General features: G+C 38.1%; 1 protein-coding gene across 2 annotated transcripts; it reads right to left on the bottom strand.

Annotated features, from left to right (window-relative positions):
* Positions 1 to 675: 675 nt before the first annotated feature.
* adcy3a (adenylate cyclase 3a) lies at positions 676 to 16,908 on the bottom strand. Of its 2 annotated transcripts, none has more exons than XM_053493778.1 (20): positions 14,560 to 16,908; positions 11,489 to 11,638; positions 8,945 to 9,075; positions 8,720 to 8,831; positions 8,136 to 8,263; positions 7,796 to 7,954; positions 7,513 to 7,678; positions 7,286 to 7,402; positions 6,997 to 7,139; positions 6,468 to 6,629; positions 5,827 to 5,914; positions 3,926 to 4,042; positions 3,245 to 3,501; positions 2,751 to 2,832; positions 2,454 to 2,612; positions 2,206 to 2,352; positions 1,954 to 2,070; positions 1,736 to 1,865; positions 1,538 to 1,662; positions 676 to 1,138 (listed from the first exon to the last, which is right to left on the bottom strand). In XM_053493778.1, the coding sequence occupies exons 1-20, from the start codon at positions 15,322 to 15,324 to the stop codon at positions 956 to 958; spliced, it is 3,438 nt and encodes a 1,145-aa protein (XP_053349753.1). In that variant the 5' UTR covers positions 15,325 to 16,908; the 3' UTR covers positions 676 to 955. The 2 variants fall into 2 exon arrangements, with proteins under 2 accessions (XP_053349753.1, XP_053349752.1); XM_053493777.1 differs by having other exon boundaries at positions 7,286 to 7,405; positions 14,560 to 16,907.
* Positions 16,909 to 18,484: the final 1,576 nt, after the last annotated feature.

Here is an 18,484-nt window from a genome sequence, read left to right as displayed (position 1 = left end):
TTTTTAAGGGGAATTCCACAGATATCTAAAATGTCTACCTTATTCCACCTTTTAAGAAGAAAAGAACGTTTTTTTTTTATTCTTTGATGAAATATGCACCATTTCTTTTAAGTATTTACAATGGCAGTGATAGGAACCAGCAGTTTGAAGTGCGTGAAGCCTCTAGAACCTACCTCACAGAAAATTTGCACAAAATGATCTAAATACATGGCTGGTACACTATAGGCAGTTTTAGGATTTTTCTTTTTTTTTTTTTTTTTGCAACTTTTTTCTTTTTCTACAAACTAGCATCCTTTGGTTACTTCTGTGTCTTGTTCTCATTCTGACTCTTGCTTAGAGCATGCAAGCATAACTTCCAAACAATGGCATTTTGGCTGTTAATATAGCCTGTAAGCTATAGCCAGTGAAAACATCAAACAGGAGCAGTATTCCACTCGTTTATTTACTTTTTACCTATTAAATTGGCAGCATAGAGAATATTTTTTAAAATCTGAAAGGGGTATCGATTTTAACGTATGAACACAGATTTAAAAAAGTGCAACTTGCAAAAAAAGATAAAGAAGGATAAGGAAGAATAAATAAGAGATAAAGAAAAAGAAAAGACAAGGACAGGTGAAACTTAATGTGTAAGTACAATAAAAGTTTTTTTCCAACAGAAAAAAAAAAAAAAAAAAAATATATATATATATATATATATATATATATATATATATATATATATATAAATCACTTACATGCCACTTTGTTTAAATGACCCCAGGTTCCTATCACACATGTTAGGAATTTTTCTCTTCTATTCAATGTCCATGACTTGGGTTTTCATCAAGTGAATTATAATAGATTTTTAAAATCTGTGAAATTCCCCAATAAAAGGTTTAACTTAATATGTTACATATATTGAGTGGGCGATGGTTAGCTTGAAGTTTTGTATTTGCAGATTTTATGTGCATGTCGGTCAAGAGCTGTCCACCACCTGATGGGGCAGTGTGACAGAGGAGCCATTGATGAAGGAACCCTGTTTTTCTCGTCCTTTTAGAAAATAAGTGAGCAATTCCCCCTTTCCTTTAACAAAGATTGGTCCTCTTCTCACAAAACGGAAGCCATAGTCCTTAAGAATGTTATAGCAGTCTTCCACCACCTGGGGGCAACACACACTGAGTTACTGACAATTTTAAACAATGATCATAATTAAAAAGAAATTATAATTGTTATCATTATGACATCCTCCATTCATATATATATTCATACTCATGTAAATGAACACATGGACGAACAATGCCATTTGATTCACATCTTTGACAAAGACGTGACGGGAGAAACTAACATTTTCGTTTCAGTATAAAAAGACCTATCATACATTAAAACATGTCACCTTGTAACAGGGATGTCAAAATAACTTAAACAAAATTTAATTTAACATAAAAAAGAAAGCAAACATGTCGCTATTAGTAAAAATGTAACATGGGCCACTTCTTCCCGGCCATTTTTTGTTTATTTTGTTGGCCTGCTTTAAATTCTGAATGCAAATGCTGTTCACCTGAATGTTTCCCATCACTCCTGTGGACTCCATGCGACTAGCCACATTAACGGTGTTGCCCCAGATGTCGAAATGAGGCTTCCGAGCCCCTATGACCCCAGCCAGAACAGCACCCTTATTTAGCCCTTTAGAGAAGAGATGGTACTCAATGATTTTTGTACATTGATTCTCGTATGCAATACAATGTTTTACACCTACCAATGCGAAGCATAAAGTTGTTAAAAGATTGATAATTAATGTTCATCAGAGTAACTTTCATGGCCAAAGCAAAATCTGCCAGATCCGCCAAGTGCTGCCAGCGCTCCCTATCAGACAATTCCTCCTTTTGCTGAGAAGAAAAAACATTTTTAACATCTTTCACATTAATTATAAAAAAACTTCTTTTAAATTTAATAACCCAATTTGGATACCCTCACCTTCATGCAAGCATAGCCATTAGCATTGGTGTCAGGAGTGACTCCTGATGCTGCCATATAAGTGCTGCCGATAGTCTTAATCTTGGTTATAGAGCGAAACTGAGGCTCATCCAAAAGCTAGAAAAACCAGAAGACATAACAAATTGACATATATAGCATATACTGCCACATATGGAAAATCTGTCTTTTGAATGATGTAAAAATAAATTCGCTTAAATAAGGAAAATATGAAAAACACAATTTGATACTTACACTATCAAAGTCAGAGATAATTTCATTGAGGAACCTCAGACACTCAATACCCCCATTATTAATGCTCTCCTCTGTGTAGAAGTCAGAGAAATTTGGGATAGATGCAAACATGACCCCAATCTCATCATAGGATTGGCTGTACAGTTCCTGTAAGGGTAAAATATTTTTAGACACTTTCTTGAAAACTTCTGTACTTTTAATTTTTTTTTCATTTGATCTTCTCAAGCAGCCCAGACAGATTACTCCACCTCATCCCTCTTTTTGGAGCCCAGAAAATGCCGGGCAACATGCTCCGGAAGCATGTTCGTGACCAGGGCCTCGTTCCAGCGTCTCATCTCGTACACCTTCTCCTTCTGCTCATGTACCTCAATTTTCCACAGAAACAGCGTTCGGGCCAGTTTTTCCACCTAAGATGAAGTAAATGAAAGAAACACATACAAGACAAAATCAAGTAACAGAGAAGGACATTAAGTCACAGACAGTGTGACTCTAAAGTCATTACTGAGGTTAAAACATTGAGAGAGGAATAGAGGAAAATCACGTACATGTCGTGCAAAGTAGTAGAAACTGACCATCATAATAAAAATCATCACAGTCATCGTATATTTGGATGGCACGAGGTATATTCTGCTCAGGAACATAAAAAAAGCATCAGATTCTGATTTAAATGAGAAAATAATAATAATAATAATAATAATCGAGCAATGCAATAATATGATACTGTTCAAATAAATTGTGCAATTATATGCTTTACTGAATTTGTTCTTGTTTTAAATTATTTCTAAATAATTTTTGCTATAAAGTAACAATAATAATAATAATAATAATAATAATTAATTAGTATTTTTCTTTTATATTGTGCTCCTTGTACCTGCTATTCATTTGTTCCAAAAATATTGTTGCCCTGTGTACCATTGTAGAGCAACCTCTTTAGATGTTGTGAAAAATTTCTGCAATAACTTTCCCCCAATTTAACATTTTACATCATTGTATATTGCAAAACATTCATTAACGTAATCTAAAATGACTCAGTACACACCTGTACTTCTTATAGTGGGTTACATCATACTGATCAAAGATGTCCCTCCAACTGTAAATATTGACGATTCCCGAGGCTACAGTGATCAGTAGCATCAGAGTAAGTTTTACCATGTGGCTGACCTGCACCAGCATGGTAGTAGCAATCAGTGCTAATACAGCAATGTAGGTGTAATATTTTGGGTTCTCCAAACACCCGCCGTGTCCACCTGGGGCTGGAGGAACGTCCCCACCAGGGTGTGGAGGCTGGCAGCTTAGCTACAAGTGGGATACACAAGTTTGAAACACAGGGTGAGATTGAGTTGTCTAATATAAGCAAGACTGGATCAGTGTCAAAATCTTGAAAACATTTTGTTCCTCCATCAGTTTTCCTGTTGGCCTAGAGACGATCCCAGGCCCAAGCCCAATTATACACAGACAATTTGGAAATACCAATCACTCTACAACAGATGTTCATGAACAGTGGGAGCAAGCAGAGGGAAACTGAACATGTAAACTCCATCCACTGAGCCATTACTCATTCAAGGGAATCCATTAGGTTTTGGAAGATCTAGGTTTTCCCTTTGAATGAGTAGCAATTCACCTTAAAAAATTTGATACCACAAGTCCAGTCAGCTTGACTTAGTATTAGTTTTAGTAAAAATTTGATCTGCACAGGTTATGTAAGTCACCCAAGTCTCACCATGTCGATTATGTCAGCCAGCGTGAGGATGAATATGGCTGCCATGGCCCAAGTGTTGCGAGCCCAACGTGTGTGATCAATCCATGTAGAGAATGACACCAGTCTCTTAGGAAATACCTGCGCCATTGAAAGAAGTAATTTATCCCACACATCAAATTCTTTTAGGCGGAACATAAACAACATTATTGAAAAAACAAGCGAAGTGATATCGGGATTGGCTTAATGATATCAGAATGCAGAACTTTATTTAGTGACTACTGTAGCTCACTGGTGCTTCAATCCTTATTAAAGTGACTGAATTACAGTTAGTAACATGATCATTACATGTGTCCCGGGGGGAATGTACGTGCTAAAAGTTGATTTATGTGACCATTATGTGACTTTACAGTGCAAAGAAAGGTAACAATTTTACAGAGCTTAATTCCCATGTCTTCAGGCAGCTACTGAAAAATAAGAAATCCATGTTGCCATGGGGCTGAAAGCAGAAATTTTACATATTTACCGATGACATGTTGTATAATAAGTGATACCAATCAGATAACACTATATTAAACCCTTGAAGCCCAAGCGACACGGATACGTGCCAGCAACTCAGCACAGGTCAGTGAAAATAAAAAATATACAGTATATATGTACTTATGTAGAAGCCTCGCCGGTGTGTGTTAATGGGGAGGCTTCAGACTTCAAACTGCATATTTGGGTTTTCAGATATGTCAGTTATCATAATTTTTACAAGCATTAAATTTTACCACTACCCAAAAATATAGAACTCACAAAATGAACATAGTATTATTATTTTTTGGTTATAGAAACAACCTGAAAACAACCATAGAAACACGTTATTGTTCTATTTCTTTGCCTTTGTGACCCAGTTTCTAATTTTTCGCTCAGTCGTGTTTGGGGAAGTTGGTTAAAATGTAACTAATAACTAGTTCATTAATTTTGCCTATTTTGTGCTGAAAGAGTGTGTCATACTTCATACTGCACAATCCTGAGCCCTATATATCTGTATAAAAAAAACAGCAAAACAAATAATAGCTAAAATGCCTTGAGCTTTAATGGCTAACTGATATAAGCTCATTGTTTAAAAAACCTATAGAATAATCTTGTTACATTTGCCTTTGTGACTTAAATACATTATCCATCCATCTAGGAACCATGAAAATAAATGGTAACCATTGCATTTATTCCCATTTTGTACAACCATGGTAGGACCCTTGGGCAACACTCACACGCACATTCACATACTACAGGCAATTTGGGAATGCCAATCATCCTAATCTGCATGTCTTTTGACTGTGGCAGGAAACCGGCAAACCCAGAGGAAACCCACCAAGGACGGAAAGAACATGCAAACTCCATGCACACAGACCTAATGCGGGAATCGAACCCAGGACCTGGAGGTGCAAGACTAAACACTAAGCCACCGTGCCGCCTGTATACATTATGACCATGTTTATTCCTCTTTACACTTTCTTATGAATCATTCATTAGGGTATTTCATATTTTGTTCAATCTACAGTAAAACACTGTGTCAAGTCACTGCTTTCATGTTCTTGTTATACTTTTCTTATTATACTTTTAAAGACAAAATCCTCTGTACTGGATACGTAATGCTGTGTCTGGGTCCTCTCCTTAACTGTATCCAGTGGTGTTTCCATTATTAACAATGATCGTTTTATGCATGTTTAGTACAGTACCGTCAATACTGCTACAGACCTTTATTAATTAAAAGTGCAGTGACCTGACTAATAATGTTGGATCAAATGCATGTCAGTAATACTATATAAGTGGTCTACTTGGCCAAAAAAAAAAAAAGGTCAACTAACAATAAGTTCCAGATCCTAAAAAAACAACATGTACATGTGGTGTGTGTCTGGCTACAGTGCTGGGTCACTCACCCGTGGGAAAATGGCTGCCAGGGAGCAGATGGTGAGAATCAGCAGCAGCACTTCCCCCACAGCTAGAGTCACATAGTTGGCTATCAACCTGTCAAGATGTACAGCAGACATTAAGAGGCGATAAAGAGACAACTAGAATAGGAAAAGTCATTAGTATTAATTACTATTATAATTGCTCACTATTATCTGCATTCTTTTAAGCTAAACTTTGTAAGTGCAGAAAACTGTACGTAAGCATGAGCTGTGTTTTGTTTGATTTGCACGAAAACGGAAATTGCATTTTGACCATAGTAATTAATTAATGTTTACTGTTTCACCATATAGCAACACATGTCAAAGGTCACGATTGGCAAATACAAAACATTCATGGCTCTTTATACTGTAGATACACATCCTCCAATTATGGGAAAAGAGTTTATTTTAGGATGTGATCTACATCAGAGATTGTTATCTCTACCATCTTACTGTCTTCTATAGTTTGAAGCTTTCTGTATTATTGATCTAAAAAGCATGCCGGTTGCACACTGCCATTACTATATGGACGTTCCTTTTGTTAACGGCAAGCTACTTAATGCAGTCTGGCATACATGTACGTAATTGGTCCATGAAGAAAAGAAAATGTGCAGTGCGATGTGACTCACAGAGGGTCCATAAGTGCCTCAATTGCTGCTGTAAAAAGCAGCACTACACAGGAACAGCTGAAGGCGGCTCCGCTCTGCTTCTCCTTTTCGACTGAAAATCGCGTCTCCAGTTCAGGGTTCACAAAGCGCAATGAAAGGCGGTTAGTGTACTTTCCCTTTAATCTAAGACAAACATAAAGAGCCAAAGTGACAGTGGAAAACAGGAAATAATCCCTCAGTTACTACTGTTGCTGTGCTTACAGAAATAATAACAGAAAGGTTAAAACGAATACACAATACACAAGTGAAGCATTTTGTAGTGCAAATAGTAAGGGTGCTTTAAGGTTGCTAATAAGTTTTAGATGATTTCAATATTTACACTTTAACATGTTAAGCAGTTATTGCATAACGTGTGTCACATATTATCATTTCAAATCTAACCTGAAAATAATCCAACATTTTAGGTCAATATCGTCCCTATCAGCTTAATATGTGCAAAATATACGGCACATTCACGTGACATAAAAAATAAAGACTTAACAGTACTCACGCCTGCACTGTCTCTCTCTCCAGGAGGGCTTCATTAAGAAGTTTGTTTAGCTCCTGCTCATTTTCCTGAGCATCAATAACTCGCTCTGCCAGGTCTCGCAAACGAAGACGCCGCCGTGGGTTTGGAAACGAGGGATTCACCACCTAAACACACAAACGCATACACAAGTGCAGCCTGGTATAGAATATGTGGGGTTTCTTTTTTTAGTACAAGTGTACTGTACATCCTACCACTGTCATCAACAACTCCAGAATGGACAGAAATATCTTGTTTAGAACTGTAAGGTTACCCGTGTGTCCAGCTCCTCTGGTTCTTCAGGTGTGGTGCAGGCTGTGTGTACGCTGCCGTTACATTCTGTAGTGTTGATCAGTAGAGGAGAGTTCCCATTAGATGAGGTCACCGACAGCTTCTGGAAGAAAAACTAAGAATGAAAGACAGAAAAGGCAGAAAAGCGCAAACTGCAGTTTCACCAACAGAACAAAAATAATTGGATTGTAAATATGAAGTAACACTCACCACTCCATTAATGCCATTCTTGCTCACTGGCCCTTTGGGAACGACAACCAGGTACGTCTCTATGCCTCTCTCCCTCAGATATTCACAGCGTTCACCTCCATTCCCTGGCTCTACATCAAATTCACCATGAAGACACTCAAGTGTGCTCTGCGAGATGTGTACCCGCCTAGTGAAATAAGTACAAGGGAACAGGATACAGCCACATTTCTACAGTATAAAGAACACAACAAGTAGTGAACATCCTTCCATATGTAGGCTCTTTTAATTGCTGTTCGGGACTTACCCAGGTATACCTCCAGCCTCCATTTTATTGGCCACTGTGACATCTGTGGACCAGACATCGTACTGCCAGCGCTTCTGGCCCAGCACCCCGCCAAGAACCGTCCCAGAATGCACCCCGACACGCATGTCAACATCTGTCTGTGTTTTCTCTCGAACGTAGCTGAAATCGACATGCAAATGAACGGCATGTGAGCCTGTCATTTTAAGAAGTTATGTTTCAGCTTAAACAACACGTATACTTTATACACAAGAATGAATATTAAGAAGAGCACTCCTATCTAACAACAGTTATTTGTTAATTTATGAGTATCATTCAAAAGACATGGTGCTGGGTGACATACGAAATGGCTTCCACCATGGCCAATCCCATCATTATGGAGCAGGCTGCGTGGTCTTCCCGGTAATCTGGAAGGCCACAGATACAGTAGTAGCAGTCCCCAAGGATCTTAATCCTCAGTTGGTGATATTTCTAGAGGAGTAAAATTCAAACAGAAACTCATTGACACAGACCAGGCAGCATTGCAGTGTCTGTGCATAGTGTCACATGTTCTCATGTATCCAACTTGGTTTCTTCCATGTTCTCTAGTTTCCTCCAACCTGCTACAACTTTTCCTATGAAATAAGGCTTAAGTGTGAATAAGACGTATGAATGTTTGTGTGCATGGTGCCTTGCAACGGACTGGTATCCTAGCCAGAATCTATTTCTGCAACGCGCTTTGTGTTCCAGATTATCACTTAATTGGGATAAATAATTAAACAGGTCTTGACTGGCCCAGACTATGTCTTGAGAAAAATTGTGTTTCCTTAATATTGAAAAGCGCTTCAGTTAATGTCTGTAGTAAACTAAAGATGCACTACATTAAAAAGTTAACAAAGTTCACACGCGTTCTCAGTGGGACACATGTGGAGGGAAGCAGTCACTTACAGCAGCCAGTTTGTCAAAACGGGCGAACAGCTCATTGAGCAGCTTGACTAGCTCCTGTGCACTACAGGAAGAAGAGAGCTGGGTGAAACCCACGATGTCTGCAAACAGAATACTGCAAAAGAAACACAATATACACAATTGCATTTAGAAACTCCAGCATTAACTGTTTACCTTTTTTTACTTTTTGCTTTCCACGGTGTACTGTGATGGGTGTATGGGACTCACCTAACATTTTCATGGCGATACATGTACATAGTGTTGAACTGCTGCATCTCTTTCTGACTGGCCTCTTTTTTCATGTCATGTAGCATCTCATCTGCTATGTGCTTGGGCAGAATAGACAGCAGTAGACGTTGCTGTGTGCAGAGTAACAGCATCACGGTGCAAGTTAGAGCAAAGGCGTATGATCATGCGCACGGTCAGATATAATATCATCCTGAAGGTTTGCACTTGCCCTAAAGCACGACCTTTCAGCTTGTATAAGGTTGATGGACTAGCTATAAATCATTTCTTCCTTGACATGAATTAAATCTGCAGTACGACAATATTATAAATTGTTCAGAGCTAAATGCCCTGACCGTCAACCCTATTCAACAATGCATGTCCTTATATCCTATGGCAACAACATCAAATAACCAAGCCTAACATTATTGGCTAAATAAAAACATGTCGAGAACATTCAAGAAATTATGTTCAACAAATTACGGAACTGTATACACTTTAGTGTCCCTACTAAATTGTCGTAATATTAAAATAAATAACCTAAAAAAATAAATTAATTAACCCTGTTTCACCAAATAGACACACACACAAAGACTCAAACTTCAGTGCAGGAGAAGGACAGACTGTGTAACAGATCTGTATATTTTAGAGTCTAGCTGTAAAAAGCAAATAAAAGGCATAACAAATCAAGAGGAGATAGTCAGAAGTGTGATTACAGTTGACACTGTCTCAGGAGGCTTGTCGTCATGGCAACCTGCAGCCGCCGGATGCTCCTTGATTGGCTGGCAGGCTCTGTCTCCCAGCAGCCCTTGTTCCTCTATTAGTATTCAGAGGGGTTATGGTGCTATCAGTGCATTCCCCCCCTCCCTCTCTGTCTCATACACACTCCATACACACATTGGCACACATGCACACACACGTGCACAGTCACTCACTCACTCACTCACACACACACACACACACACACACACACACACACACATACACAGACACAAACAGACACACACACACACACACACACACACATACACACACACAGACACACACACCAATTCATACTTCCTTCCTACATCCTACGGCACCACCCTCTATCCCCCAACACCCTCCACCCCCCAAACCCTTGTTAGCAGCAACTGTTTGCACCATATATAGAAATAATCAAGAAAGCCCAGTGGCTACAGCTGGGAGACCAAAGAGAGGGAGGAATTGACTGCTGACTCTGTAAATACACACAAGCGCACACACATGCACATGCGCACGCATGCAGGCAGGCACGCACACACACATCCATAGTGTGCATACTCATAACAAGGCACGCACTCAGGATGGGGAAAAATGATCTAAGATGCAATGTATTTCCCAAACTCTAACATTACCAATACCCACCATCCTCTACCTTTCCACCACCTACGAATCGTACACATACTGTAGTTCCTTAGTAAAGCATAAAGGCTGTCACCATATCTTTTCCAGCTGCAGCTTATACATGAGGAAGGTAGAACGTATATGTCTCTCCCTGAGAGCACTGACTGTTGCACTTTTTCAGCCTTCCAGCCATGGAGCATGGAGTTATGAAGACTGCTTTACAATAGCTCTACTTCAAAATAAACTGTTTATTTTTTGACAAAAACTTAAATAAGTACCAGACAAATTCTGACATATCCATAAAGTCTGTGAAATTTGCATTTTCATTTTTATTATTTAAAGATTTAGAACTAAAACTAAATTTAATTTGTACCACTTCTCATAAATAAAGTAGACTATGTGTTCCTATCATAAAAAGTTTAAAGCTAGATTTTCTTTTCTACAGCCCCAACTTTTTCCTTCTAAAACAACAAATTCAGGAAATGTTTATTTTAGAACATCAAAAGACCTCAATTACCAAGATGAATGAAGATTTATTTTAGAATCACATTATGACACCTTGGATCGAAATTAAACCAAACTGTGAAGTGTCTAGAGATTCCCACCCCTTGTACAAACACGCTGAGCACACAGTTGCAATACCAGGAGAGATCATGTGGTTTACAATACAGGTAACAAACACAGTACAGTACAGTACCCCTGGTGCAACATAAAAAACTAAATCACCATTTTGTACATTCATGATTAACCCTTACCCCTGAATTCCCACAGTTACTACACTGTTGAAACATACAGCCGTTGCACCACTCACAATCAATCTCTTTAACATGATCGTTCTCAAATAGTCCTACACAAAGCAACCGAAAAAGACAACCTCACACTTTTTAAGATAGTAGTTGACTAATCAGCTTCTTCCAGACTACGACCTATTCTCAAGATCATACCTAAATGTCCTTCATGTTTATCTAAACATCATACAGCGCTCAATACAGCTTAATGTTCTAAGGTTCTAAAACAGTAAAGAGTTATTTCTCACTGAAATATTAATCCCCTTTTAATATACTTTAATATCATATTAAAATATATTTAATGTAATTTAATTACTTTTACAGATAAACTAAATATTAATTGTCCTCCAAAGATTTGCAGTTTGAAAAGCACCGCCACAGGAAAAAAGCTTACCTGCTGCTGACTCTGTTCCTCTAAATTCAGCTTCACCTCCAGAGACTGCCTGGCCTCCAAAAAGGCCTTGCGGTGTTTGCGATCAGCCATGTAATATGACATGAGCCCCACAGTAATTGCACAGGTGTAGATCAAGATGTTGGCCAAAAGCTAAAAAAAAAGAAAAGTGTAACATAAATACCTTTTGACCTAAATTACAGCACAATCACATTTTTAATAGAAACACATTCTCATGAGAAGGCATGCACAATAATCAATGTTGAACTGCTTTTAATTTGTGAACTCTTGCTTGTACTGTATATTCAGTGTATAACTCTTCAGATTATTAAGAAACCTGTTCCTTAGAGTGTTGTGTTGGCTATAGTTCTTGTCTTGTTTGCATAAACTTGAGAATATACTGGGAATATATTTTCAGTTTCACAGGGAAATGTAATGATCTTCAATAAAAAAAAATCAGCAAATGTCGAGTAGGTTTTACCATTCTGCAAACAAAATGCACAGAATTTATTCCCTAATTCAGATTCTCCTGCTGCAGTGCATTCTAACCCTGGGGGTTTTTGTGCCAATTCTCTTGAGGCTGCAGTTTGCACCAAAAAGAGTTTAGACCATAAGTATCCAGCAGACACAGCTCAATACAGTATAAAAATGTCAACTTATATAATTTAGTAAAATATACGTCTGTTTATGTGCTTATGAATGGCACATTTTCACTATTTTTACAACTATATAATACCAAAATAAATACAACTATAACACCATTACTTTTGTATCCATAAAAAATGTAACTGAGTAATGGTACATATCACTCAGTGAAAAAAAAACATTCACTATTTCCAAACATAACTTAAAAATAAATAGATGGTTAGATAAATGAATAAATAAAATTACAGAAGCATATTTGCATGCCTGTAAAGAAAGCAACGTGACAGACCAGTTTGTAGATTGAAAAAAAAAAAAACCTGCTGGGTGTTGCATGAAAATTTAAAGGAGCAAGTGTGTCAAAGTTACCTGAAGAACTCATGTTCTCAGGAATATTATCTAATTACTGTGCAAAGGCACATCCGAACAAAAAATCCTTTGAAAACATTTCCACATAAAATAAACTTCTGTAAAGAGCATTAAAGAGTAATCAAATAAAATAGTCAATATTTAGTATGAAAACTCTTTGCTTAAAAATAATCATTAATGTTAGTTACAGATTTGTGCAGTTTTTAAGTAAAACAGCTGTTAGGTTTTACTGAGTGTGCTGGAGAATATGCCACAGCACTCTGGTAATTTTTTCACATTTGATCCTTTTTATTTTTATGCAAAACTCAGGAGACTAAATTATTTTTTAGTTTTTTAGTTTTTCACCTGAAAACTGGTCTGTCATGTAAGATATTTTCTTTACAGGCATGTAAATGTTCTCATTTGTTTATTAATTTATAATTCATGTTTGGATATATATATATATATATATATATATATATATATATATATATTTTTTTTTTTTTTTTTTACATAATAATTCAGTCATGATAAACATATACAACAACATTACTTTTGCACAGTACTGTATTTCCAATGAAATTTCCAATGTCATTTCGTCAATAAAAACAATCTAAATTTTCATTATGATTATCTTTTTAATATTATTGTTGGACTTTAATTTCGATCGGTCTTATATGTTCAAGCATCTCTTACATAAGAGTTTATCAGGCTAGAAATTGTTAGCGCTTTTAAGCTATCAATTACTTATCAAAAGACAGACACTACAATTGGATTATTAGGTAATAAATCAGGATGGTTCTAAATTTTAAACATCTCTACTTTCTCTCAATAAGAGCTAATATTAATTACTTCCAGTAAATTCATCTGCAGTTAATATGACCGACAGTAAATATTTGGTGTTTTATTAAGCTTGTTCATGCAGGTGATTTTATATAAAAAGTATGAAAACAGATGTAAGTACAAATAAAAGAAATTAAGCCAGCTTTAAGGATTTCTTCATTTGCTTCTTACCTGTAACACAGATTTTTTTACTGGTGGCTGGGTTTTAGAAGGCAGAATAAATCTGAGAGTACTAATTGTTATTAGTCATTTGGAACCCTCTGACCAAAAGTCCTATGAATTTAATGACCCATGACATTCACCAAACATGACACTACGATCTGGACCAAGTGCGCCACAGCAGATATCATTAGCCCGGAATTGCAGCTATCTATGTACTGTATGTAGTTTCATAACCAGGCTGGACAGTGTGACAGTATTGTTTCACATTCTAGGAGATATTTAACCTTTGCTAATACAAAAAGGATCAAAGACACAAATGTCCAGGAACCGTGATTTTAAGTCCTTGTCCTCATGGTAGATAAAACCACATAATAGATAGAACAATTTCCATCTGCTTGAGCCATCTCCTTAAGTATATGCAAATGGATGGATAACTGATGTCACCTGTATAGTGACAAATGGATGCATCCACGGACAAGGAAAAACCTATATTTTTTTTGCCTCGCAGTTGCAATGTAATGTTATGTGCCTGTATTGTGGAATGTAGGGAAAATTAAGCTCAGCTCAACCATGAAATGTATGCTGTATTCCTATCAAACATTTATTTTGACATAGTTGTATTAACATTTAGCCTAAAAGTGTCGGTATGGGGTAGCTAAGATGAATGTAACACTGAAAAGTTGTGTGAGATGTGAAGTGTGCTATATTTTGAAGAGCCAACTGGTTAATTGTGGTGATAATGTGATTAAAATATAAATTTCAAGCTCAAGCTGGTGCTTCAGCTGGATATTATTAAGTTTAATTTCCCCATGATGTTGAGTAACCATTACCAGTGGTTTTACAACTGATTAATATCTGACAAGAAACCGGGTGCTAATAATTGCTGAAACACATACTGATAGCCTTGTTGTTCAAAGCAAGTGTCGTTGTTAATGATCATTCTGATTAATTTAAATAATATGCTTACTCATACTTAATACACCTCCCAATTTTTTTGATCTTATGATCTCATTTTCAGAATGTTAGAATGACTTAGCCTAAGCAATTTAAACTTTCATTTTTGTCCCCAGTGCCCTGACCTGTCTCCCAAGAGCAGCTCCTTGGATGTCATCTTGCTGCTGCTGCGCGATGGTGACGCCCAGCGCCAATGTATGCACACCACATGAAACAGCTGTGATGAGCACTATAGGTGTCAATCGTAAAGGTAATGTCAAAAAGAAGGAGAAGCTGAAGAAGGCCTGCCAGCCTACTGTGTCACTGGCCTGATGGAAGCGGGCAAAGTTCAATCCTAAATAACAGAAGATCTGGGCATCTATGAGCACCCACAGGGCATAGGGCACTAGCCGGCGAGAAATCCGCTCAGGCAGAAGGCCATAGCGACACAGTAAGTAAAGCACAATGTCCACAGCTAATGCTACACAGGCCACTGCCACTGACGCCAGCTTATCAGTGGTATAGACCACAGCACACATAACAATAACATAGCAGTCAAAGAGGGCTGCAAACACCACCAAGACCAGCAGGGTTTCATGCCGCTGTCTCCGAAAATAGGTCTGGTAAAGGTTCTCTAGTGAATCTGGGGTGAATGTGAGACGCATAAAACGAGGGAGACACAAACAGCAGCCTGAGTTACGCACGGTGACCTCATGGGTTCTTCCCACTGCTTGGCCTGGATCAGATGGCAACGTGACCGAGCAGTCTGCCGAATACTCAGCAGAGTATTCTGGCTCGGAGAAGGCCCGGTTCCGAGGCATTTTGAAGACCCAATACACTAAATGGAGAATGAAAAATAGATCCTTATTGTTTCTGTTACTCTTTAAATAACCAGTTCCTAAACAGGACATTACAAGTGCATTGTGCTGGCTTGTCTGGCACCCTCTTAACACCCATGTCAAACAAGCTTTCGACCTGAGAATTACATCTGCAGACAGTGTGGTCTCCTGATCGTCACTCCCTGCAGTGGAACTGGATCTTGCACGTACATTTATTTTATTTCACACAAATTCTTGTCATCAATCTGGGTTTTTTTTGTTGGTTACTTGTAAGAATTAACACTTTGGCATTTGAAATAGTAGCCTAGTACAGAAACACTTTTTTTTTTCAGGAAGATGTGCAAAAAGCAGGCAGGCCACAGACTGCATCTCAGTTGTCCATATAGGGGAGGGGGTCTGTTTAGGAGAGATGTGTCCCTCTAGCCATGGTTGTTTACATATGAGCCGCTGTGTGTGCTTCCTGCCCGGTTTGCCATCATGGTCGCTCGCGCCAGGTTTCCATGGTGAAGCCTCGCGGAGACAATGAACGCAGGATTCAGGAAGGAAGCGATGAAATTATTCTTCTCCTCTTTCAGGTGTAACACATGCTTTGGAGAAGTAAAATTAAGCTCAGGTGACTGCGTTTTCCCAAGAAGAAGAAGAAGTCCAATGGATATGACTGAGACGCTAACGAAAACGCAATGCAATATTGCACGGAAAGCCTCTGCCGTTATCAAAATGGCCTTCGTGGTTTAACGTCGTATATCATCCCGCTTTCACATGACTGCTAAGTGAATTCCGCTTGTTTGCGTTCGTCGTGTGTTCGCTATCCGTCCATTACGCCGAAGGATCCACAGTCGTCCGTGGGAAAAGGAGAGGAAGAAACACTTACAGGAAATACATGTTGCGCTCTCAGGACGGACGGAGAGAGAGAGAGGCTGTGTGCATGGCGTGAAACGTGGAAATGCGGATTGGCTAAACCACAAATGAAAACAGACGCTTTCTTCCATCTGACACAGTCAGTAGCGCACATTGTGCCATTGTAGCCAGGCGTCCGATGTCCCAAAGTGTCACACTGGGGGTTAAAAAAAAAACAAAAAAAACGTGGTGATTTTCTTCTGCCCTGAAACGCAGTCTGTCACAGAGAGCAGTAAAATCCCAAATGCACCGATGCTTCCTTGTGGTTTTCAGTTTTGCTTTATTGAAACAGCACTCCAGTCTCGTTCACAGTGAGCTCCCACGTAATCTGCACAGGATCCACAACATGCCGACATCAGGGAAGTCTGCACCCTGTTCCCCGGAACGTGCTTTCGCGATCTGTCGTTAATCAGCATAAGATCAGTCCTTGATGTCGTGGGAATTTTATCCACAGAAATGCCACAGGAGATACGCCTTGCGATCTCTCTAAATCCAGAAGCCCATACTCATGATTGTGAGGGAAATGCCCCTGTTCTGTTTTCCCGATATAAGTCACCGCGTGTTGCGGTTCTCAGCTTTCAACAATTAAACAGGCGAAGAAAGTGGCTCAGACTCGTATATCCAGTCATCTCTCTCTCTCTCCCTCTCCCTCTCTCTCTCTCTCCTCCCACCCTCCTGCCCCATCTCAGTTCACACCCCGCTCTACATCACACGGGCACGGACTGAGAAGGGGACTGAGGATCTTCCATGGATAACAACAGAGCAAACTAAAAAAAAAAACAACAACAACAAGGCTTCCAGCTTTCTCAAATCCTTATTTTTTCCAGTTTGAATTATACCCTTTTTATACAAAAGCAGCTGATGAGAAAAACCAGGCCTAGAGCTTTTCCGAGTTCTTTCAGGGCTGGATGAGATAACTACAAGACAACATATATTTTAAGATTAATTTGCTATATATTGTTTTTATGCTATCCCTAATTCTCTCTCTCTCTCTCTCTCTCTCTCTTTTACACACACACACACACACACACACACATATTAGCCAGTGATGTTTGGAAAGGTGAAGGTGGTTGGCATTCAAACAAAGCAAAGTTGTGAAATATCAGAATGACAAAGCTTGAATATAAAGAGTTAAGACACTACTTGTTAGATTTACAGACATGGGTGGGAATCTCGGGTGTGGATGTGGATCCTGTTTTGTTGGTTTGGAAATGGGGCCTCTAAAGCTGATTCTTAAACTGAAGGTTGATATGCAGGACCTGTATGACAGCTGGCATGCAAAGTACCTGATATATTGTAATAAAATTAACAGTATGTACTAAAAAAATAATATTAACCACCTTGGGGTTAATATATATGTATATGCTCTTCTCTCTCTCTCTCTCTCTCTCTCTCAAGAGTCAAGATTGAGGATTCAATGGTGCTTTATTGGCATGACAAATATAAACATTTGTATATACTAGGCCTATATATATGCAAATGTTTATTATATATATATATATATATATATATATATATATATATATATATATATATATATATATATATATTAAAATAGCACACACTTTTAGCTTTAGCAAATAAAGTGACACTTGTGAAAACAACAACAATAATAATAATAATAATAATAATAGTCTCTCTCTCTCCCTTAATCTATACAACTATCTACAGACATAATATTTAATGTAGCTAATTAATACTGTGCAACACCTAGACCTATGCCCAGCCTTCGACTCAGGAAAAAAACAACAACGATTTAAATATTTAAATAAAAGCTACAGTAAAAGTTACAGCAAAAAAAAAAAAAAAAAAAAAGCTCAGCTAAATATCCTCACCATGTCAAAACTGTCAGATATTCCTATCCTTAAAACACAAACTCGCACACACACTGGCACGCATGCATGCATGCACATACACAATATCTGAAAGTGGAAACTTTCACTGACACCACCTTGGGGTTTTATTGATTATTCCACTGAAGTGCTGTAATGACCTTGCAGTCACTAAACTGCTGACTTTTAGAAAGTAACACACAGAGACACCCAGTCATCCCTCATTACAGTTCTGAAGGACGTTTCAGTGCTCAACCCACTCTTTATTCATTAATCTGCCCATCAGCAGTTATTCTATGGTAGAAGCCATAAAAGATGTGCAATGATATACTGACAAAAAATTACAATGTCGTCCTATTTATCAGTTTAAATGAACATAATGATTACAGTCATCCTATCTGAAATTCAAGTTGACTCAGTGCTGATTACACTTTGTTTAGCTACAGTACATATCTAATTTCCATGTCAATTTCTCATTAATTCACTTATTCATACATTAAGCA

The sequence above is a fragment of the Clarias gariepinus genome, chromosome 4 (assembly GCF_024256425.1).
Source record: "Clarias gariepinus isolate MV-2021 ecotype Netherlands chromosome 4, CGAR_prim_01v2, whole genome shotgun sequence".
Taxonomy (NCBI): Eukaryota; Metazoa; Chordata; class Actinopteri; order Siluriformes; family Clariidae; genus Clarias; species Clarias gariepinus.
The sequence above is the reverse complement of the archived record's forward strand: the minus strand, read 5'-3'. Positions and strand labels throughout refer to the sequence as shown.